The sequence below is a fragment of the Puntigrus tetrazona genome, chromosome 7 (genome assembly GCF_018831695.1).
Source record: "Puntigrus tetrazona isolate hp1 chromosome 7, ASM1883169v1, whole genome shotgun sequence".
NCBI classification, from domain to species: Eukaryota; Metazoa; Chordata; class Actinopteri; order Cypriniformes; family Cyprinidae; genus Puntigrus; species Puntigrus tetrazona.
The window spans coordinates 37,297,125-37,321,446 of NC_056705.1; the positions used below are offsets into that span (position 1 = coordinate 37,297,125).

Here is a 24,322-nt window from a genome sequence, read left to right on the forward strand (position 1 = left end):
ATGGACGACAGACTCTTTACTTTGTTATATCTGATTGTAATTAACATCATCTCAGCATGTGGGGAAGGTCTTTCCTGCTCAGAAAATCAGCAGGCATTTTTAAGCTCCTGTTATGAGTTTGTGGCCCTTCGGCGCGGTTTCTTCAGCGCTCAAGCTTGGTGTGAGCGGGAAGGTGGACACCTGGCCTTCATCCAGAACCACGAAACCCAGCAGTTTCTACTAAAACACCTTCAGCCAGAACAGGAATGGTGGATAGGACTGGTGTCTAACTCCAACAACTTCACTCTGGACGCACAAGGTGGTTGGAGTCATGACGGTATTTGTGCAAGCCTAATGTAGATTAAAAATGGTGGCATTTATATTAATTAGAAAAATGCAATGCGTGGAATATTTAGTTATAAATGTATATAAATAATTTATTTAATATTAAATTTTTATATCATTTTAAAAAGTTTTTAACAAACCATAAAGCTTAATGTGATGCATATTTGTCAGTCATAAATAAATGCAACAATAACTAGATTCATGCTTTTATCATCAGTAAATTAATTCATTTAAATCTCATGCATTTTAACTAATTAAAGAATGCTTGTTCCTTAGCTAGCCATATTTTTAATTGAATAAATGTTATCATTTTCATAATGTAACTTGAATAAATGCGATTTTATTTAATTAAAAATCAAACATATAAATAGTTAATAATAAACGCCATGATGTTTGAGTATGGAAATGTTACCTGTTTATTTATGTATGACTGACTCGTATGCATTGCATTCGCTTTGTTCATAAAACATTCATGTAGTCTAAATGAATGGACATTTGTATTTAATTAATATAAGATTTAAGCCTGCCTTTTTATGTATACAGATTAGTGGGCCTGCTTATAAGGAAGCATCATTTTACATGCATCAGTTTCTATGTCCTCAGGCAGCTTGATCTGGTTAGATGGTACAGATGCGAGTTACTCAAACTGGTTTGATGGGTTGATGCTGGAGACCGGCTGTGGCTACATCAACACAGACTCTGAATTTCACTGGAAGACAACGAGCAACTGTAATCGGGAACTCTACTTCATTTGTGAATTTGGTAAGTTTTATGGTGTCTTTTTATATAGTATATATAAGTAAGTATTTTTTAAATTTAAAATACCCCATTATGGGTTATGAAAGGTTCATATTTTGGTTTTAAGAATCCCAAATAAATGCAGGGAAGGTCAAAAACGTTTTCTTATAATATATATAAATTTTTACCTTATTTGTGCAACGACTCTCAAATGCATTGTTAAATGATTCCCTCTTGTGATTTGTTATTTTTCAATTAAAGCAGTGTTTGTGAGCTTTGAACTCCTCAAAAGTGCCACCTAGTGGCAAAAAAGTAATTTGCATCTTCATTCAGACCAACATGAAAAGACCAACACGTGGGTGGGCATTATGCTAATGTTTCAGATGTTTGGGAATTATTTAAAAACGACTCGTTTCAGTGATTCAGCGTCGACTCTTTCTCTTGAGAGACAATAACTTTTTACACGGAGCGCTCTCAAATTTAAAACATTGCAGGATGTTTTTATTCCGTTACGCATTGCATGAAAGCTTATTTTTAAAAATCCATAATATGGTCACTTTAAGACAATGAGAAGTTGTAGTTGTGTTTTTATATTATATTTTATATAATTATATATAAAGTACTTTAATGTTTTAGCATGTTCATTGGTGGTATAAAAAAACAAAAGTATGGGAAAGCCTAATTATATTTAGTTGCACCAGTAAAAAAAAAACAGTTTAGCAAAAAACACTAAAACTCTATTTTGAGAGATCTGTGCTGTATTCATAAGAAACAAAAATACAAATAAGAATTTGAAGACAATTTAAAGAAGTGAGAAAACATGATATGCAGTATATTGTTTTAAAAATGTCTTTTTGTAGAATTGGGACGCTCTCTGTCTTGTACGGACAGCGCCGTCCTGCGCTGCGGCTCAGATCAGGTGATCGAGGTTGATGAGAGCTACTACGGCAGGAAGACGCCACATTACTGCAGGAGCACCATCTCCAGCTCTCTCACAGCTTCTCTGGAGCCGTGCGGACGGATCAGTGTGCTGGATGTAATAGCAGGTACAAAAGAAAGTACCAACACACAAAAGAAAGAGCTAGGTGTTATTACGGATTTGTGGGGTTCAATAATTTATCAGAAAATGATGCTATAATTTACTCACCTCCAAGCCATCCTAGGTGTATATAACATTCTTCTTTCAAGAAAAAAAATGATTCTTCTGGTTCTTCCAAGCTTGGTGAAGCTGATGGATGGTGACTGGAAGTCAGTGATTTGAGTTATAATTTTAAATGATCTGCTTCAGGTAACAGAAAATAAAGCAAGTGTTGTTCTTTTGAGAGGAAATGAGCAACAAATCAGCATATTGACACTGAAGAGTCGCGTCATGGCTGCTTAAAATTCAGCTTCGCATCGCAGGACTAAATTACATTTTAAAATGTATCAGAATGGAATATTTATTAGTCAATTCTAATAGTAGTTCATAATATTACTGCTTAATCAAATAAATGCTGCTGAGCATCAGAGACATGGGCACTTTGGGATCTATTGAATATGAAGTACCTTGGAACTGCAACAATACATTTTTTGCAGGTTTGTGAGTACATAGGTAATTCGAGAAAGGAAACCTTTAATGAGCCCTAATGTCCCTACCTGAAGTGGACAGAAAATGCTTTTGTGCGTCGCTTGCGAATCGATGCTTTTTTCTGACTTCTTTCTTTTTATTTGAATGCAGAGCAAACAACAGCAATGGGCTTGTGTTTTTTTTTGTTTAGGACTCCTGCCAAAGCCGAGGTTTAAAATTACAGCGGGCCAACAGATGTAAAACAAAATGAGAAGTAATATTCACTGGGTACTAATGGACCGGAAAAGGTCTCATAATCAGGCAAACGAATTGTGAACGTATTTACAGAGGATCAGACGAGCTCTTTGCGAAACTGCTTTAATGTTACTATTGTTGTCAAAGCGCTCAGTGTTTGAAGAGCATTGAGAATTTCTGCTTGTGTTCTTTTACCATACCTCAGTAAAGATGTTGTGACTGTCTGCAGTAGTGTTAAACAGTAACGATGAGGTTTGTTGTTTCCTCGAAGAGCTGTGTAATGGACAGCGGCTCTGCACGGCTGTGGCCGATGTATCGTCTTTTGGAGATCCGTGTCCTGCGCTGGGAAGCTACCTGTTGGTGGAATATCACTGCAAAGACCGTGAGCGCTGTTTTCTATTGATCCACCTTATCTTGCAGTTCGTTATTTCTTTGAATGTTCAAGACTTCCGGAAAAAAACTATTCAATAAATGATAGTAACTGTAATACCACAAACCAGTGTTATTAAATTGCGTTATGCGATAACAAATGGTTTTCGTAACAGTTTTCGACACTGGAAGCCTCGTACATTCAAGTTGCAAATGGTCGCACGTTAAAAATAAGGCGCATAGAGAAAATACTGTAGTAATGATACTTTTATGGGTGCATATGTGTTCATTATCATGTATATTTCCACAATGCAGAACCTTCTCGTGATTTTGTGGAAAGATCTGCTGATGATGATGATGATGATGGTGGTGGCGATTCTTTTGCTGAGGTGATCAAAATGATTGACTTTGCATTTGTATTAATTCACTTTAAACACTTTTTTTAAGGTATAAGGGTCAAGGTTTATTGCACGATAATGGTACTTTTCCTTTAACAAGACAAGACGTGTTTTAGTAACAGGGTTACTAGGCATTCAGTTACTGAACATTTGTTTTATTTTTTGACTAGTTGTGAAAATCCACATAGTAATTTAATAGTGAAAATTCTAAACAGACTTTTCAGAGTTTTCAGAAATTCTCATTTATGTATTTATTGATAAAAAAAATTTCTCTGATGGAAAAAAAATTGCTGAAAGCAGACAAAGCAGGTAAAAGTTGGTTTACAGGTTTATATTAGAGGTCTTTTGACCGCTTCCTTAGACGGTCAGGCCGGGAGATATATGAGCTAAAACCAGCTAAGAAGCTATTCCCAAACCACCCTCCTGACAAAAAAAATGTTAATAGGTAAAACTATTTATTTTAGCTACAAGCTAGTCAACTAAATAATTTTTATTTAATGTAGTTCAAATAAATTGATTGCAACCACTTAACTTAAAAAAGTCAGTAAATTCACTTTATTTGTAAAATTGACTCCTAAATGATACTTTCCTTTCATTTTCAGGCATCAAAGTACTCTTTAAATTTGAGACAACACACTCACAAAAGGACTAAAAGAGAAAATCCTGGTGATAAACAGATTTGTTTTTCTGATACATACCCACTCAGTTTGCAAATCCGGTAAAACACATTGTGTGACATTTATTTTCCATTCCATTTGAAAACTAAAATAATATGTGATGTTGGATATCAAAAATTGATGTATTTATGTCTGTACTTCCCAGCTGTTTAGTTTGTGGTCCAGACGACATTAACTTGGTGACAGATGCTAGCTGTCAAAATACATACTGGTATGTGGAAGACGGCAGGGACGTACTGAAATACGGTGTAAGTCCAGGCAGTTTCAAATGCGTCTAATTATTTTCTTTTCAGTCTTTTTGTATACAGAGTACAATTTTACACTTTTGGATATACACAGGATACACACATGCGTGTTTAATTTTTCATAACGGTTTTCACATTGTCCCATTTCATTTAGAAAGACGATTTCAAGAAAAACTGCTTTAAAGGTGGCAAGAAGGTCCTGAATCTACAAAGCAATAACAATAATAGAAACAGCAATAATGGCAACAACAACAATAATGGCAACAACAATAATAATGGAAACAACAATAATGGCAACAACAACAATAATGGCAACAACAATAATAATGGAAACAACAATAATGGCAACAACAACAGTAATGGAAATAATAATAATGGCAATAACAACAATAATGGAAACAACAACAATAATGGAAACAACAACAACAATGGAAACAGCAATAATAATGGCAACAACAATAATAATGGAAACAACAATAATGGCAACAACAACAGTAATGGAAATAATAATAATGGCAATAACAACAATAATGGAAACAACAACAATAATGGAAACAACAACAACAATGGAAACAGCAATAATAATGGCAACAACAATAATAATGGAAACAACAATAATGGCAACAACAACAGTAATGGAAATAATAATAATGGCAATAACAACAATAATGGAAACAACAACAATAATGGAAACAACAACAACAATGGAAACAGCAATAATAATGGCAACAACAATAATAATGGAAACAACAATAATGGCAACAACAACAATAATGGAAACAACAATAATAATGGCAACAACAATAATAATGGAAACAACAATAATGGCAACAACAACAGTAATGGAAATAATAATAATGGCAATAACAACAATAATGGAAACAACAACAATAATGGAAACAACAACAATAATGGAAACAACAATAATAATGGAAACAGCAATAATGGCAACAACAACAATAGTGGAAACAACAACAATAATGGAAACAACAACAACAATGGAAACAACAACAATAGTGGAAACAACAACAATAATGGAAACAACAACAATGGAAACAACAACAATAGTGGAAACAACAACAATAATGGAAACAACAATAATAATGGAAACAACAACAGCAACAATAATGGAAACAGCAATAATGGCAACACCAACAATAGTGGAAACAACAACAACAATGGAAACAGCAATAATGGCAACAATAATATTAATAATAATAATGAATTGGAGTTCCAAGCTAAAAAGATTAGATCTTATAAGAAGGATATCATTGTTGTGGTGGAATGTGAGATGATTTCACATTTTATGATTTCCGCTATTATATTACATCTATGAATAAAGTTCTTCTAATAACTATCCCTGTATGGTTTAGGTGAACAAAACAACCAAGTGTCCTATGGGAAGTTTACAATTGAAAATTCCTGGATAAAGATCAACAAGAACGAGCTGAAGAACTCCATTGATAGCGAGCTGAGTCAGCTTGGTGGAGCAGATGACACAGAAGAGGTAAAAAAAAAGAAGAAAGAGAGAGATTATAGTAATAATAACAATAATCATTTGCATGCTTAATTTGCATTTGTATTTTAAATCATTGCACAAACATCTTATATGCACTATCTAATCCCTAACATCGATTTTTCCCAATTGCAGTACAGAGAGGAACTTCTTTCAGATATATGTGCCGTTTTAGAAGAAGAGCCAGTCCAGCAACACACAGAAATGCTGAGTTTTGCTAGCGTTCTGAAAATAGTCACTAACGATAAGGACAAACTGAATGTTTATGCTCAGGTAGTACCAAACACGTCATTATATGTGTGGAAAACACTAGTGCGCAACGACTGAAGAGACACTTTTCTTTCACAGGAGAGTGCTGGCTGTGTGGTATATATGTTAGGCAAGTCCCTCGAGTTCATCAGTCTGGATAACATCACTGCACGAAATGAAATAGCCAGCCTCCTTGTTGCATCTTCCAGTAACATTCTGGCTGCCTTTGAAAAGGAGAAAGAGGTAAAAAAAAGTCTGATTGAACCCCACAAATTGTCTTGGGATCTGTTATAGTTTAAAGTCGGTTTAAGCTGGTTTTTGGCTGATTGAAAAATGTCAGTTTACCAAAAAAAAAAACGGCTTGACTGCATTGAAAAAAGTCAAATGTCATTTATTTAAATTGCTATTTTTATATAAGCTAAATCGAAAAGTTTTTGGTTTTCAATTGACTTATCGGCAAGCCCCTCCCCTCGAACGCAGATGAGCCAATGGCAGTCGGGTATCAGTTGCACGGAGAGTGAAACTCGGACATCTGTAGGTTTCCAGCGATAAAGACCGTTTTTATGGGGTTTATGCTTCAAAGAATGAAAAATATTACAGAAATTAAAAAGATATGGCGATAAAGCATTAAAGTATCACTTTTTCAGTTAAACTGATATGACGAGATAGCTGATTGGTTGCCTGTGCAAGAAAACGCACCTTGCTTTAAACCAGCTGTTATGTTCCTAAACACAGTTAAGTCAGAAATGTACTGATGTGTTCTCTAGAGCGACATCTCTTATTATTTGGTCAGTGCGATGGACTCTGTTCAGACCTTTCTGCTCGTAAATAAAACACCGGATCTGGAGCCCAAAATCATCACCTCTCCTAACGTCAATATTTACGTCAACAGGTAGGACAACCAGAATTCGATTAATTACTATATCAATTACTAAACAGATCAGGAACTTTTTATATGAGTTTATTTTCTGATTAGGATATCTCCAACCAACCTCCATAAAGAGCCTTTCAGTGTGGAGAACAGTTTAGCCAGATTCAAGCTTCCCAACCTGGGCTCCGATATACTGCCTGACGATGAGCCAGTGGATGTGAAAGTGGGTGATTTTCAGTCACTACAAGCTACCGCAAGCCAAAAAAACATCTGGGTACAAAGTCTGAAAATTAAAGAAATAGTGCATCCAGAAATCAAACGTTTTAGGAAGATTTGCTCAATCTCAGGACCATCGGATGTGCATGAGCTTGTTTCTGAATTTCTCACAGATTTTGAGAAATGTAGCGTCATTCGCGTATCGGTGGATCCACTTCAGTGAATGGGTGCCGTCAAAACGAGAGTACAAACACGTGATCCACACAACTCCAGCACATCAGCATGCATCTTATGAAGAGAAAAGCTGCGTGTTTCAAATACATTTTCAAATGTATTTTAACTTTAAACTGGCCATAATATGCATCCATAATCCAGAGCTCGACTTCCTAGTTGAAATCCTATAGTTGCCCCTGTTTCTTTTTAAAAAACAGAGATACAATATATATTATATATTTTATGCTTTACCCATGTTTTTTTACATACTTCTCACACAGTATATCTCATCATGCAATATGTTCACAGATGACACATTTTAACATTGATCCATGGGTTGAAGGTCAGACCATTCATACTATTGTGGCCGGTTTGTCCCTCTCCAAAACAGACGGCAGTGGCATTCCAGTGGCAAACCTGACTGAGGAGATTGAGGTAAAACGATTACAGATCTCCTGACAGTAACATGAACTGAAAAGTTAAAGCTGGCAATTTCTGTGCCTCTAACATGTAACAAATAGAATTCCAAAATCAACTTTCAAACTGGTTTCAAGGCAAGACTCTACAGGTGAAAACTGTTAGGGTTCAAACTAACAGATAACTTTAACTTACAGATATTACCATACTTCCACAGTTGATTAATCACAGGACAGTTGCTTTGTGTTACCATCTTTCTGAAATGGTCATTATCATTATCTGTTCAAATATGCGCTCATTTGCAAATATCTCCAGGTTCAAAACTCTTGTTGACGCGTTAAAGGTTTTTAGAGAGAGAATTTTGGATTTTTATTAATCCATAAATGAGATTATTTTTGATTGCCAGAAAAACATTGGGGTTTAGGAATCTTCGTAGGATGAAAAGAGTAATTATGAATGTATTTATAAAAATAAATGACAGTTGTAATTACATTCAGGTATTTTTTATTTTTTATTTTTTTTTCAAAAAAAGCAAAATGTAAAAAACGCGTATCTATGCATTAAGTGTGTCATGTCAAATTATTAATTTAAATGTATGTTCTTAAATACACTAGTAGCTATAAAGCGGGTCAGCAAAGCTGAGTTTAAATATGTATTATAACTGAAACGGGTGCAAATGTAAAGTGTGATAAAAGAAATACGCAAATGTGTATTTGGATGTTATGAAAAAAGTCTGAAAGAACCACAATAGCTCAAAATCTCAAAATGTACTAGTGCCTGAAAAACAATTGTTTTGTCACTGTAGTGTGTTTCATTCAATAACTACCTTAAGTTAAAAATAAAGGGAAGGCTTATGGGCAGCAGAAATAACCTTAACATTAAGCACGTATCATCTATAAAAGTTACGTCTTTGTAGCATATTTACCCGTAAATAGTGCATATTAGAGCATATATCAGTGCCTTTTGAAAGAATACGATATACCTTCTTTCCGTAGTGTTTAATCAGAAGGTGTTAATAATGAAGAGATTGTACTGGGACCTAAAGGATTTCCACTTTGCTCAATCTGCAGATCTTGTTACCCAGGCTGGACACAGCCGTGAACAGCTCAGTCCTAGATCTGAGAAACTTCAGCACCATGGTCATCAATATAACCACCCCCAACATCACTCTGGTTATTAAGTTAAGTCCCTCTGAGGATTTAACACTAATACTGATGCTGGGTTATCAGAACCAACCTACCGAGAAAAATTACGCAGCCAAAGTTACACTTCCTCAACAAGGAAACTCACGAGGTGAGTCAGTGGCTCGAAACGAAAGATCTGCGAAATGTAGCAAGCAGTGTTTAGCACTTTTCTTAATCTTTTGACGCAGATGAGAAGTACACATGGGTACTGGGCCCCAGTGACATGGCGGTAAACGCGGGTGTTTACAACCTTCTCATAAGACCGGTTGTTCCTCCGGGCATTAAGTCTATAAATGCATCAGTAACAATCACATCCATTACCGCTCAGTGCATTTTCTGGGAAGAGGCAAGATCCAACTGGAGTGATTATGGCTGTAGGGTGAGTGCTGTCACTTTCAAAACTTAGGCAAGTTGCAACGGTTAGCAACTTTTTTTGTGAACTATTCATTTTATTTCATACGTTATTTTGTTTCATTTCTGCCACTTGAAGTAGATCGTGTGTGTTGAAGCATTTAACTTCCATGCATCTCGTAACTTAATAAAACTGGCTGTGTGAAAAATGGGATTAATTAAAGATAGAGGCCTTCTTAAGTATGCTACACTTTAGCATACTTTTACGTAGAGTGTATTTTATGGAAATAATATGCTGAATGTAAAACTGAATGTAATTTTTGCAAACTGTAATTAAATACAATTATTATTCAAATTAAATTTGTATTAAATGCAGTTCTAACATGTGCTTTAGTTTGTTAGCAGAAGTTTTTTATTTGCCATTATTACAGATTTATACTTTATATTATCTGCCAGTACATTTTTAAGTATGTTTTAAGATTTGAAGTACACTACAATACAGTTAAATGCACTTGCTAATTTAATCAGAATAAAGAAATTATATGTATAACAATATTTGCATTTATATATTTTTAACTATTTATATGCCGTTGGTGGCAACCACGCTGCATGTAGCATCTGTCAATCAGTCGCATGCTAGCAAGGCTATAAAAAGTGTAGTTTATAAGATAACACTGTGTTTCTTTTTTTCATTAGGTTGGCCCTAAAACAACCCCAAATGTTACTCAGTGTCTGTGCAACCATTTAACCTTTTTTGGGGGCAGTTTCTTTGTCATGCCCAACACGGTAGATCCCTCCAAGACCGCTGAGCTGTTTTCCAACTTCGCACAGAACCCGGTGGTAGTGTGCTTCATCGGGGCAATTTTCTTATCTTACATCCTGATAGCGGCATGGGCACGCAGGAAGGACCTACAGGACAAAACCAAGGTAACTTTAATATATCTATAGTTTCTAGATCTAATGAATTCTTTGCCTTCAAGTCAACGGCCCTTATTTCTTTTTTATTAACCCGGAAATACTTGGCATATGAATGAATAGTTCTAATCTAATGTTCTAAAGTAGAACAGTGAAAAGTGAACCTTTAGACACAACCTTAATAAATAAACAAATTGCTTATATATTTTAGGTTTTGTATTATGTTTGATACGTGAGGCTTTTATGGATCATAGAGTTTGATGTAGGAGAATATGGAGCTGACTTTGAGGATGAAAAAACATCAGTATTATTCATAGGCCCAATAAATGCATATACAGATAAAATTTTTTATTATGCAATACAATGAGGATTGAGAGATGAAACAGAGAGATAAATGTTACTCAAAACCTGTATCATATTTGCTTCTTACAGTCAAAAAGATAGTAAGCTTATGTTGCTTCAGTCCAATATGTGTTGATTAAGATTTTTCCAAAATTCACATGAACATACATCAAATATGATACAGTAAGCATTGATGCAATATTCGTACATAATTCTATATAATCTATCAATAATATGTAATACGTTTTATGAAAATGTATAATCATAAACAACTTTTCTGACTATGTAATTAAGGCCACAGAGGCTATTGGATAATGTTAACTAATAGTTTAATATGTTTTTATGGAATATTTGAACAAAGTCGCATTTGGCTAGGCTCAATTTTGGTATGCCCATTTTTCATGAGATCCGGAAATAAACTTTTTATTGAATGCAGACAATAATGAAGACTTTAGCGCTCTGTCCTCAGCTGAAATACACCGTATGCTACCGTAAATAAGTTGTGTATGGATATATTCTTTCAAAAAGGTAAAGATTACTGTGCTGGAAGACAATGATCCCTTTGCTGAGTACTGCTACTTGTTGAAGATCAGCACCGGTCATCGCATGGGCTCCTCCCCTTCATCACGGGTCAGCATGTACATTCATCACAAGCTCTTCTTCAGGAACTCTGTGCTCTTACATACTAACTCTACAATGCCTGTGTGACTTCAGGTCATAGTGACTCTTCAGGGTACGGAGGGAGAGTGTGAGCCCCATCATCTGACTGACCCTGATAAGCCAGTGTTTGAAAGAGGAGCTGTGGACCTGTTCTTACTGACCACCCCCTTCTCACTGGGAGAGCTGCAGAGCATCAGGCTGTGGCACGACAACTCAGGAGGTCATCCTGCTTGGTAAGCCGATGGCAGGGGAACAGTTCACCCGCTACACTGAAAAAAGTCACTCAGAAATGGAGAGTCATTTCACAATTAAATGAAATAGTAACACATTAAATGAAACATTCCATTTTTTTAAATGACTGAAAGTATAAATACTGAAATGGTGTGCTTTTTTTCGGTTTATTTACAATTATGAAATATCATTTTGTTACAGTGTACAATTATCATCTACTGTACTCACCCTAGGTTTCCAAACTTACAGTTAAATAAAAAAAGTTTTCTGGCAGAATATATATATATATATATATATATATATATATATATATATATATATATATATATATATATATATATATATATATATATAGACAATGCACATATATATAAATATAGACAATGCACATATATATATATATATATATATATATATATATATATATATATATATATATACAGTATATAGCATTGTCGTAAAAAGACAACATATATATAGAAGTAATATACTTTAAAATAATATACTGTACTTTAATATACTAGAAGTGTGTACTGACTAGAATGCTTTTAGACACAAAATTGTGTGTTAATTGTTACAGAAGTATTATAGTTTTAATATATGTTTTTTAACCCAGTACATATTTATCTAAAGGACGTATTCATAATAGCTTCTTTTTCTTTGAAATATGGTTAAAGTGTATGGCCATATGTAGTTATAAACATTTATCGTAAACTAAAATACACTTTAATACTTTAATGCAATTTCTATTAAAACTGGTTCTTTCTTTAAAGCATGTTCACTCCTGTTACCTTAGTGTCATTTAATATATATATACTGTGTATATAAACAGTATACAGTTATATATATATATATATATAATATTCATACATTCAAATTCTAATAGCAATACATTTTACACTGACATAGCGCATGTGTTTGAAAAACAATTTTTATTTTACATTTTTTTAGGTATGTTAACACTGTGATGGTAGAAGACCTGCAGACCGATCAGAAGTGGCACTTCCTGTGCAGCTCGTGGTTGGCTGTGGATATAGATGACTGCACCGTCGAGAAAGTGTTTCCTGTAGCATCAGAGGCAGACATGAAAGGCTTCAGGTGAGTTCACTATCTTTCTGTCTCTTCTGAAAAGTTTGAAAATGCACCTGAAAGGCTTTCCTTTCTCCAGCAATCTATTCTTCATGAAGACGACGACGGACTTCTGCGACGGTCACATCTGGTACTCCGTGGTCAGCCGACCCCCCAGCAGTAACTTCACCCGAGTGCAGCGTGTCTCCTGCTGTTTCTCGGTGCTGCTCTGCTCCATGCTGACCAGCATCATGTTCTACGGGATTCCCACAGACCCCACAGACCAGACCATGGATTTGGGTATGGCTCAAAATAATCACGCGATCACATATGATAGTCGTGTTGATGTTAAATGAAAATAAAGCAGTTTAAATAACACATTTTTCGTATTCAATTTTTCTATTCAGTGAATTGCTCGCCTGCTACAATCTTTGAATAACTTTCAGTATTTAAAATAGTGCAAACCTGCCAACCTGTACTCATTTTGACTTCAAAATAACTCTTCTTAAGATTAAAATAAAGTTAAAATACTGAGTTGATTTAACTTACGGAGTCGACGTGGGTAACAGCTTTACAAACAGTCTTTTCGCGGTATAGTTACGAAGTATTGTTTATGTATTCACTCATATTATCACTTGGATCAAACTTAATAGCTAAGATATGAACACCGACGTCTATGGTAGCGATCAAAATAGATCTTTTGAAAGTTTCCTGATGCTTCAAATAATGCTTGCGTCGATTGGCTGTTCGAGATTCGTTCAAAAACGCCGATCCGTCCGGTAATGAAACACGTGAAGAATTGATTAGATGAATGTAGATATAGACATATAAATACGTGTAATTATTTTAAAAATATGCACATGCATGTGTGTGTATTTATATATACATAATAAACATACACAGAACACATACATATATTACGCAAACTTATTTAGGATTTTTTTCATAATCGTTTGACAGCACTATAAACACTTAAGTATAATGATATCTAAATATTGATATATATATATATAAATTGATTGATAGCTCTAGTCCAAACCAATGCTTCTTTTCATTTCTATCCAAAGGTCAGATTAAACTGACCTGGAGTCAGGTTATGATTGGCATCGAGAGCTCCTTCATTGTCTTCCCAGTCAATCTAGTAATTGTGGGAATCTTCAGACATTCACGTCCTCGGAAAAAGAAGACAAAGAAAGGAAAGGCAGATAAGAAGTGTGAGCCTCCTCAGATGGAGAAAGACATCCCATATGAGACCGCCTCTCCGCATTTCGATCCGGACAATTTAACCGTAGATTTCCTTATTAAAGTAAGTGCTTCATGTTTCATTAATTACGCACATTATTTTTGTTTAAACAAGTGAAAAAAAAATGTTTCAGTAATTCAACTAGTGTTGTTGTATTTCGATATATAGCATAGATTTGAGGTTGTTAATATTTTAGAAAGAAAATTCTTATGCTTGCCAAGGCTGCATTTATTTGTTTAAAAATACAATAGAAAATGTGAAACAATATTGCACTTTAAAATAACTATTTTCTATTTCAAGTATTTTTTTCACGTGATGGCAAGGCTAAATTTTCAGCGTCATCACTCTAGTCATCAGTGTCACATAATCCTGCAGAAATTATTGTAATATGCTGATTAATATTTAAGAATAATATTTAAGAAATGTCATTACCATCACAAGAGAAAATTGCTGTGCTACCTATTGTAGTGTGCTTATTTTATGAAGTATTTTAGTGTGTCTTATTTTATGAAATTAGGGGCTCCTTGCTAAAAAGTAAAAAAAAAAAGAATGGTAGAATATTTAAATATGTATTTAAGAATGGTAGAATATATAAAACTTTTTTTACTTTATCTATTTACTGACACATTATTGTTTTGCCAAAAATATCCTTATTTTATTATTTGTCATTAGGACATACAGAGAATCACATACCTGTTTGGAAATGCCATGAGATGCCCAGTCCCCAAAACAGAGATGAATCCTCATAAGGAAGACATCAACACTTTGCTGTCGGAGCTGCAGAACCTCATCGAGCAACAGCACTTAATTCACAAAAACAACACCTCCTCGGTCTTCTGGGCCTACACCCATCATCTCTCCAAGCAACTCGAAAACGTGGAGGGAGAAGTGAAGCTGCTGGGGCCTTCAGGCTTTTCCAGGCCTGGGTGCTACAGCCAGGTGTTACTGCAGGTCCAGAGCATGAAGAAGCTGCTGGAAAGTCTCCGTTCCTCCAGACCCATCACTGAGCAGCGCGTCTGTAGCTCGAGCCCCGAGAAAGACGGCAGCAGGAGGGGTCTGCCCTGGTGGTGTGTGTATGTGGGTTGGCTTCTTGTTGCAGCCACAAGCGTGGTGTCAGGGTACTTCACCATGTTGTATGGACTGAAATATGGGAAAGATCGTTCGGTCAGCTGGATAATCTCCATCGCCATGTCCTTCACCGAGAGCCTCTTCTTCACCCAGCCTGTAAAAGTAAAGAGCTGGAGCCAAAACACTGTATATACGTATATCACACTTACTGCGTAACATCATTTTGACCTCGGCATTGTGTGTTTCTTTTGGCAGGTGCTTTTTTTAGCCATTTTCTTTGCGCTGGTGGTGAAAAAAGTCAATTTTGAGGATGCAGAACTTGTTGAGACGTTGCGTAAGAAAACAACCACTCGCTCAGGTAAATGGATCAGAAAACCAGCCGAAAAGAAATGTGCTTTGTATCGAATTTGCACTTTAAATGCACTTTTAATATTTTAATATGCTGTCGCTGTGATTTAAAAGAAGCCCACGCTTATTAACACACATACTAAAGATCATGTGAAGTATTTTTTATTTTATTTTAAATGTTGCTGGTAATTCAGTTTAAACATGTAATGTATTTTAAATGCACATTTTAAATCGCAGCCATCACAAATGTCTAATTACAAGTTTATTGAAATGCATGTCATACAATTTTCAATAGAAAATGGATTTTTTTAGTCAGTATTGAAATGATTTAGCAGGGTTTTAACCATATTTCAAAGACAACAGCAATTATGAAATTACATGTTATTACATATAAGTTAAGTCAAAAAGCAAATCAAAGTTCAGCCGATTGTATTTACTATAAATGTAAACTACATTTCTTATTTAATTGCATTTAACACGCACTAAATATGCGCCAAATATGTTACATTACGTTTTTTTTTTTCTGTAAAAAGTGTAAAAGTTTACTTAATTTTTAAGATTTCTTATTTTACTTTTTGAAGTGGCTATGTTTTTGATCTCTTGTATAGACGGTCTCAATGGAGTGCGTCTTTCTAAGAGAGATTGCGCACGCAGCTACTATCAGCCTCCTCCTCCCAGTGATATCGAGAGGATCAAGAGAAACATGGTCAAACAGCAGAAAGCACGAGCACTCATCATGGAGATTCTGGGTAAGACTTGAGAAAGGTTTTTTAGTTGATACATATTTAGTTGATATTCTTGCATACGGTTCTCTTTTTTCAAAGTTACAAACAAACGTTAATAGAACATTAGAACATACAAAAAGTTATGTGGCCTTTAATTATATTAGCTTGAAAATGTTTGTTTTACATTGTTCATCTGAAATGGGTATTTGTCTGATATTTTAAATGTAACTTCGTCTTGATTCCCAAAACATGTTGTTTGCAACGGAATGAAACAGCTGAATGATTAGTGTTTATAAAGTTTAAATAACCGTTATAAAGAAATAAAAACTTAATGAGAACGTCTTAACTGTTTAGCTATTAACTCTGTGAAAGGACAGCTGTGCACAGACCTGGATTTCTTTTGCAGTTTTTCTGGGGTTCTTGTGGATGCTGCTCTTGGTGGCATATGGTCAGCGAGATGAAAATGGATTCTACTTCACTCAGCACATCCAGCAGAGCTTCAGTAAAGGCATTTCAGACAGTATGAGCCAAAACGATGTGTTCACCTGGGCTAGCACTGGACTTCTTGATAACCTGTTTGGAGACCATAAAGGTACTTCCTTTCCTGACCTGTCAACTTCTTTAACAACTTGTATTTAAGATATCTCAAGAACTGTAGTTTAAACTAGTGCTGGCAAATAATGAATCGCAATTAATCACATCCAAAATAAAAGTTTTGTTTACATAATATATGTGTGTGTCTACTGTGCATATTTATGACATTTATTATATATATATACATGTATGTATGTGTGTTTTATATATATATATATATATATATATATATATATATATATATATATATATATATATATATATATATATATATAAAACACACACATACATGTATATATTTAAGAAAAATTATTATTATATTTATATATTAAATATTTTATATATTATAGAACAACAAATATTTTAATGTGAATATATTCTAAATGTATTCTAATGTATGTGCATTTATATATACCTAATAAATAAACACAGTACACGCACATAATGTTGACAAAACTGCGATTAATCCCAGTTAATCCATATTATTGACCCATGTGCTTAAGAATTATATTTTACTTTCATTTCCGAGGCTTTATAACGGACGGAAACTCAAAACTCGTCGGGAGTGCTCGTCTTCGTCAAGTGAGGGTGAAGAGAAGCTCTTGTAAGGTTGCTAAGTCCATGCTTCACGCTATTCCCGACTGTAATGCCCCTTACTCTTGGGAAAATGAGGACATGGCCTCTTATGGTCCAGGCTGGGATGAGGTTCAGGGTGTAAATGGCTCTGAAGACACCGTCACTCCTTGGATATACCAGAGCCAGTCTGCGCTCAGAACGATCCCGGTTTGGGGTATGATTGCACTTTATAGAGGTGGAGGCTATGTTATGGACCTCGGTTCTGACCACCAAAACGCTAGCAGGTGAGAAATCGCTTAAACATGACCGCCTTGTTTGTATTGCCAAAGTCGATATAGATAGATAGATAGATAGATAGATAGATAGATAGATAGATAGATAGATAGATTATGAGTTATGAGTTAAAGTCAGAATTGAGAAGAAAAAAGTTGCAGTAAGCTCTCTGTATGTTATATTCAATGGGCCTCCGTACACTTTATCTTCAAGCCCCTCAATGTGATATAAAATCTTGTGTATTATTTTTCAAAAATGTGTTCAACATTTGCTCAGAAAATGATACGTTTTAAATTTTGTAAATGTTTTACAGGTCAGTTAAATTCTGTCATTGTTTACTCTCAATGTCATATTTGAAAATATTGTTTATTTTACAAATGCTTTACAAATGACGTGCCTTCCTTCAATCAACAGCAAGCTTCAGTATCTCATTGACTCCACCTGGTTGGATATGTACACAAGGGCAGTTTTTGCGGAGTTTACGGTGTACAACGCTAATGTCAACCTCTTCTGCATTGTCACGCTGATGCTAGAGAGCAGCGCAGTGGGTGAGGAGACGGAACAATCCTTCCCATTCATACAAGGTCTTCACGTCTTATTGCAAAGCTGACCATACTCTTTTTGTTTTCAAGGCGCTTTTCAGTTCCGCAGCATGGTTCAGAGCGTCCGTCTCTACCAGTCCACAGGTGGCTTTCAGTCGTTTCTCATGGCCTCGCAGGTCTTTTATCTCCTCTTCGTCGTCTACTACATGTTTTTGCAGGTCGGTCCTCTGAAAGCTTAATTTCATTGAACTTTTAGGGAAATATTTGACCCACGTTCATGTTGTTGTAAGCGGATGTGTCTATATACATATAATTGACCACTGGTGTTCAGCTCCAAAAAATGATAAAAATAAACCGTAGAAGTATTATAATAGAAGTACACAAGAAGTTCTTCTGAAGCCATAGATTAGCTTTTTGTGAGAAATATTTAAAATTATAATCTAGTGCCTGGGTTTTATATGAGCAAAAAGTAAGTGGCATTTCAGTCAGTTATTTGTTTATGATTTTTGGAGAACCTGATCACTGTTAATTTTCATTTTTCGGAAAAGAGCTTGAACATTATAATTAAACATCTTTTGTGTGTCAAAAATCATGGTACATGAGGGTGCAGAAGTTTTTTTAAGCATTCATAGGGGATAAGTGAATGTAGACAGACTTTTTAGTTTTGTGTTTACTTTAATTACTGCCCTGTAAATAATGAATGAGTTAATACTCCTTTCATTTCAATGAAACCATACAATTGGGGTTGAGCAGGCAAAGCTGTTGAAGCGTCAGAAATGGGCGTATTTCACATACAAGTGGAATCTTTTAGACCTGGCCATCATCATTTTAAGTTGGAGTTCATTATCAGTGTTCATCAAGAGAACAGTGCAGGGAGACAAAGACGTTGAATACTACCTCAACCACAAGGATCAGTGAGTAGATCTTTTTTGCAAAAAAAAAAGTTTTGATGTGAACATAAAGTGAAAGTCCAATTGACCCTACACAGTCGTAATGTTATTCCTGCCCTACAGGTTTCCCAGTTTCCACGATACAGCTGTCATAGATGCTACACTGGGATATCTCATGGCTTTCTTGGTTCTTCTGGCCTGTATAAAACTCTGGCACCTGCTGAGACTCAACCCTAAGCTTCACCTCATCACCTGCTCACTGCAGCGGGCTTGGAACGAAATGTCCAGCTTCATTGTGGTTATCTTCATTATCCTCTTGGCCTATTCTCTAACCGTAAGGAGCAACAGTGTTTGCTGTCAATAACAGTTTAAAACACTAATTTTATTGTAATATTTTAACATGCACTAAAATGGCATACTTCATCTTTAATTGGATAATCCACCCCACAAAAAAATTACAATTCTGTCATCATTTATGAAAACCACCCTGTCAATCCGTAGTTTCTTTTTTCTGTGTATAAAACAGAAGACAGGTTGAGTCGGGTCAAAATATTACTATGGGCTAAATGCTAAATCAATGGGACCTGAAACTGTTTGGTTACCTACATTCTTCAAAATATCTTCTGTTGCAAACAAGGGAGAAAAATGTCATTTGAGTTTATAACAGTATGAGTAAACGATGACAGAAATGTTATTTTTGGGTGAACTGTCCCTTCAAGTAGTTTCTTGTTACCACATTTCAACCTGAAAATCAAACAAAAACAAGATTTTGTATTAAAAATTATATATATATATATATATAAAACATTGAATGGCCTCCTCAAAGGTTTCAATCTGTAGGTGCTTTTCAGTAACTGTCTTCTTTAAGATATCAATGCATTAATTTCTTTTGAATAGTGCAATCTCTTATTTGGATGGAAGCTGTACTCATACCGAACTTTACCAGATGCGTTCAGAACAATCTTCAGTTTGCAGTTTGGAATCTTCAATTATGACGAGGTTCGTCAAAGAATTACAGCCCACAGTAACACAGAAAAGCTTTTATGCTTTCATCACAGCTTTCGTGCTTCCTCTGCACAGGTGATGAGTTCTGATCCGGTGCTTGGCGCCATCATCATTTCCACTTGTGTCATCTTCATTACGTTTGTGATCCTGACCCTCTTCGTCTCAGTCATCCTCGAGGCATTCAGTGAAGAACAGGAGAAGCACCAGGTGTTATACGAGTCACTTTCACATTTTCTTTTAAACTGCTGTTAAGCTGATGATACACTGGGCAATATTTTGGTAAATGTTGCCATCAGCACAGAGACAGTCCCCATGACTGATCTAAAGTATGCAAATAGAAGTTACCTATTCACGACGGGAGTAGGTGCTCAAAAAAAGCTGCCTGGAATATTTGACCCATATATCATCAGCTTTAAACCGATTAGCATTAACCATTCATATACTGTTCATTGACTAAAATTACACTTCTGATACTCAGCCTTCCGAAGAAGAGGAAATCGTTGACTTGATATTGGTGAAGATCCTCAGTCTTTTTGGCATCAAATGTAAGAAGAAGGAAGAAGAATCTCAACATATTAACAAAACTACCTAGCCCTCATCTTTGGCACATGCCCTCATCTACTATCTTCAAATGCTTAGCCAGCACGACAAAAAACCCAAAAATTTGTAATATCTGTATCTCTGCTAAAGATGAACGTAAAAAATGTTTTCTACGCCGAACATGGTCGTTTTGATTCAACTTTAATTTTCTTTTTAGAAAAACCGAAGTGCACCATTTAATTATAGAGCATTTTTTTCTGAAACATTTCCTTTTATGAACATAGCCTGGAAAAACGTGTTTAAATGAACACTACAATAAACTGCAAGCTTTGCATGTAGTGAATAAAATAAAAACAGGTTGGGCCGGAGAAGCTTGTTTGACATTGCTTTTTATGATACAAAAAAGAAATCTCAGTGTAAATACAGTGACACAATGCAATGACATGTCTGCAGTTGGACTACGCTGTAACGCTGGACACCGGTCTTCATATTGCGACGGTCTTATTAATGGTATTATATGTAAGTGTAAAGAGGTCAATCTTGATGAGGACCAAAACATCAAAAAGGGAAAGAAACATGTGAAACCAATTCCTTTCTCTCTTTTAAGCAAAACCAAAAGCAAGTCCTTTATATCAAAAAATGGCCAATCTAAACTGCAGATTGTTACAAGAGGAGGCAAAGAAACGTTGAATTCCTCCCTTATACAGCCGAAATTGTGTAAGCCCGAGTTCATGCCAGTTCAGGTTCATTTCTTTTCCTTTTTGTCATCTTTCTTGGCTGTAGCGTCTCCCTTCTCCTTGTCTTTGTCCTTATCTTTATCCTTCTCATCCTTCTTTTCTTTCTTGCTGTCGTCTTTCTCTTGGCCCTCTTTCTTTTCTGCGTCACGGTTGGCTATTTTGTTGTTGATGAGATTGTGGAGCGCCACTACAGAGCGGATGAGCGAGGCCAGATAGACCACAAGCATCTGGTCGTTGGTCTTAAGGTAGAAGGCCTTGACAAATTCCTGCAGGTTGACATCAGGCAGCAGATTGAACACGTCCTGCAGCTGATAAATGATCTGGTGGTTGATGGGCAGTTTGCCTGTTGCAACCTTTTCAAGATAGCTCTTGATGTCCAGCAGCTTGGAGTTGAGACCTTTCAGGCCATGAACCTGATTGGTGATGCGTTGCGACAAAGTGCCAACTGTTGTGTCCTTGATATCACTGCAGAAATCATCAAGAGACTATCATCAACTAGACTCTTTAAAGATATATTAATAAGTGCTGTCAAAAGATAAAAAAAAAAGCAAAAAAACTTTTTTTCTGCAACTTTCTGCAACATCACACCCACTATAAAATTTTTTTTATAGTGCATTATATATTCATACATTCACAAAACAAAGCCAAATTAATGCAAAGCAACGTTAAGATGACACATTGTAAATATTCATACATTTCTGGAGTAATTATAGCCATTCAGCAATACAGTATGATTGAAAGCCATCATTTTTACATTTTATATGAAAATATAGTCCTACCATCATATCATTTTATAATAGGAAATGTTTAAAAATAATATCTGTTAACTTAAAACAGCTGTGCCTACAATATATCAGCTCTTTGTTTGAATGACAGCTGTCAAATTTTTATTTGTGCAGTCATTTTCACAATATTTAAAATATTTGGTATCAATATTTTGTGAGCAAGTATGCTTTTTAAACAGAATATTAAAATCACAGAAATGTATTTTTGAAAGCCCTCGTTTTAATACATCTCAAATCAATCAAATAAGCAGAAAATGTGCATTTTCATTTCTATCTTACCGCAACAAATGCTCCACGCCAACCTCCTCGGCCTCCTCTGCTCCAATCTCGCTGGTGACGTGTTCAAACGTCTTCGATGTGGGAGTCCCATCCTTCAGTGAACAATAGATGTCAACGATTAACATGCAAGTAATCAAATATATTAACATAGCTTAATAATAACTTAATGACTGACAACAAGTACTCACATCATGCACTTCCTCCACGGAGATGTAAGCTTCAGTCGGCAACCCCAGGTCTTTGGGTTTTACATCAATAATGACTAAAACCTTTGGAAAAAACAATAAGCAAAAAGCATATTTTACATTATAATATATATATATATATATACATATATACATACACACACACACACACACATCCATAATTATTTAATTTTTATATATATTTATTATTTAAATATATATATATATAAATAAAGATGACATGATGCTTGGTACATATAGTGTAAGAAACTAAACAATAGTACAACAAACAGTATTACATACCGAATTAGAGCAGTACTGTTTCATGAGTTCATTTATGGCAATATCATTTTTGTGCAGCTTTGGGCCTGTGTGATACCACCCAACTATTCTCTCCCTTGCTAGAATTGAAAGAAATAAAACCATGAGATAATGCACTATAACAACGACAAGACAAAGCTTTTGTAACAAACGTATGACATTGATTCATTGTGTGCGCACTCTAAAGCAATCTTACCATTCACTTTCTTGAACATGCCGTACATATTCTCCAAGTAGTCGTGATCCAGAAACCACACCGAATCATCCTTGTCGTCCTCATCAAAGGGTACTGCCACACAATTGAAATATTACTTCAACTATACTCCAGCTGGAAAGAAGTGCATTTTGCACCAAGAGCTTCAAACATACCGGCAAAGCTGTTGGACACATCAAGCACTTTCTTCTGCCATGATCCCAGTAGAACACCCACAACTCGCTTCTGACTGCCAACCTTACCAATCCTGCAATACAAAAGACAGACAAATGTCATGCTGTTTTTGAATGCATCTTCAAATGGCTCTTTGAGTTGAGGTCTATATTACACCTGAACCTCTTCTGAAAGTGTGTTCCAAAAGCTATGCATGTAATATTAATAACCTGACATCCATAATAAATTATACATATAAACATGTATAAACACACACATATACATATACATATATACACACATATACACATATATATATATATATATATATATATATATATATATATATATATATATGTGTGTGTGTGTATGTATGCATGTATATAAAAATAACAATACAGTTAGTTACTTATCACCATAGGTTCAGTATCAAAAACAGGATTTAACATAAGAAATTTACAGTACACTAAGAAAACGCCCTAGTTTTATTACTTTAATACTTAAATGATAATATAACATTCTGGAGTTTTTGTGTTAATTTACATTGTCAAATAGCTTAAAGATCTACTTGTGGGTAAAATGAACAGCTATATAATGCTAACATAACTGACCTGCATCTATATCTGCTTGCTTCTACAACATGTTATGACAAACTTTAAATGCTAAAAAAGGTAACGTTAAGCCGGTATGCAACACCACGATATAACATTTTCAATAAACGCATTCTTAAATCATTGTTTATTTCCATAACAGCACTTAAACCGTGTTGCATCCAGTTAGCCTTTAGCATGTAGCGGCTACTTCCATTGACACATAACGACAGTGAGTTAACAGTTTTAGTGCAGCGCCTCCACAACACTCAGATTTACCTGTTAAAATGGTCCACGACACTCAGTAGCACCAAGGGGTGAACGACGACCCTTTCTACCGCTAAGTCCGGCATTTTTTTCCCAATAAATCGAAATATTTCACGAAAAAAGAATGTTTTGAGTCGTTCAGCACGCCAGTCTGACGGACGCTGCGCCGCTTCTTCCGCTGCTGCTTCGTATGTTATCCACA

The 24,322-nt window shown here is 35.3% G+C and overlaps 2 protein-coding genes across 2 annotated transcripts; one reads left to right on the forward strand and one right to left on the reverse strand.

Annotated features, from left to right (window-relative positions):
• On the forward strand, window positions 1–21,173 carry pkd1l2b (polycystic kidney disease 1 like 2b). Its single transcript, XM_043243234.1, has 35 exons — window positions 1–298; window positions 928–1,086; window positions 1,923–2,108; window positions 3,135–3,245; window positions 3,548–3,621; window positions 4,233–4,348; window positions 4,453–4,555; window positions 4,707–4,908; window positions 5,659–5,838; window positions 5,926–6,059; window positions 6,204–6,341; window positions 6,417–6,560; window positions 7,085–7,209; window positions 7,294–7,411; window positions 7,927–8,052; window positions 9,105–9,327; window positions 9,407–9,597; window positions 10,266–10,496; window positions 11,355–11,456; window positions 11,541–11,719; window positions 12,669–12,815; window positions 12,886–13,085; window positions 13,853–14,091; window positions 14,701–15,258; window positions 15,352–15,454; window positions 16,053–16,193; window positions 16,576–16,761; window positions 17,293–17,623; window positions 18,027–18,160; window positions 18,245–18,372; window positions 18,908–19,068; window positions 19,168–19,378; window positions 19,942–20,043; window positions 20,125–20,256; window positions 20,528–21,173. The coding sequence occupies exons 1-35, from the start codon at window positions 1–3 to the stop codon at window positions 20,639–20,641; spliced, it is 6,027 nt and encodes a 2,008-aa protein (XP_043099169.1). The 3' UTR covers window positions 20,642–21,173.
• Window positions 20,962–24,322, reverse strand: psmd7 (proteasome 26S subunit, non-ATPase 7). The gene is made up of 7 exons (XM_043245659.1): window positions 24,133–24,322; window positions 23,266–23,357; window positions 23,093–23,185; window positions 22,879–22,976; window positions 22,579–22,659; window positions 22,391–22,482; window positions 20,962–21,791 (listed from the first exon to the last, which is right to left on the reverse strand). Exons 1-7 carry the CDS (start codon window positions 24,204–24,206, stop codon window positions 21,335–21,337), a joined length of 987 nt encoding a protein of 328 aa, XP_043101594.1. The 5' UTR covers window positions 24,207–24,322; the 3' UTR covers window positions 20,962–21,334.

What these genes read in the sequence shown, in the direction of transcription:
- pkd1l2b (XM_043243234.1), top strand. Translation starts at nt 1, where the DNA reads ATGGACGACAGACTCTTTACTTTGTTATATCTGATTGTAATTAACATC. An exon ending in GGAATATCACTGCAAAGACC is followed by an intron (nt 3,246 to 3,547) that starts GTGAGCGCTGTT and finishes TCCACAATGCAG; the next exon opens with AACCTTCTCGTGATTTTGTG. An exon ending in AACTGAATGTTTATGCTCAG is followed by an intron (nt 6,342 to 6,416) that starts GTAGTACCAAAC and finishes TTTCTTTCACAG; the next exon opens with GAGAGTGCTGGCTGTGTGGT.
- psmd7 (XM_043245659.1), bottom strand. Translation starts at nt 24,206, where the DNA reads ATGCCGGACTTAGCGGTAGAAAGGGTCGTCGTTCACCCCTTGGTGCTA. An exon ending in TGTGTCCAACAGCTTTGCCG is followed by an intron (nt 23,186 to 23,265) that starts GTATGTTTGAAG and finishes ATTGTGTGGCAG; the next exon opens with TACCCTTTGATGAGGACGAC. An exon ending in CATGTTCAAGAAAGTGAATG is followed by an intron (nt 22,977 to 23,092) that starts GTAAGATTGCTT and finishes TTTCAATTCTAG; the next exon opens with CAAGGGAGAGAATAGTTGGG.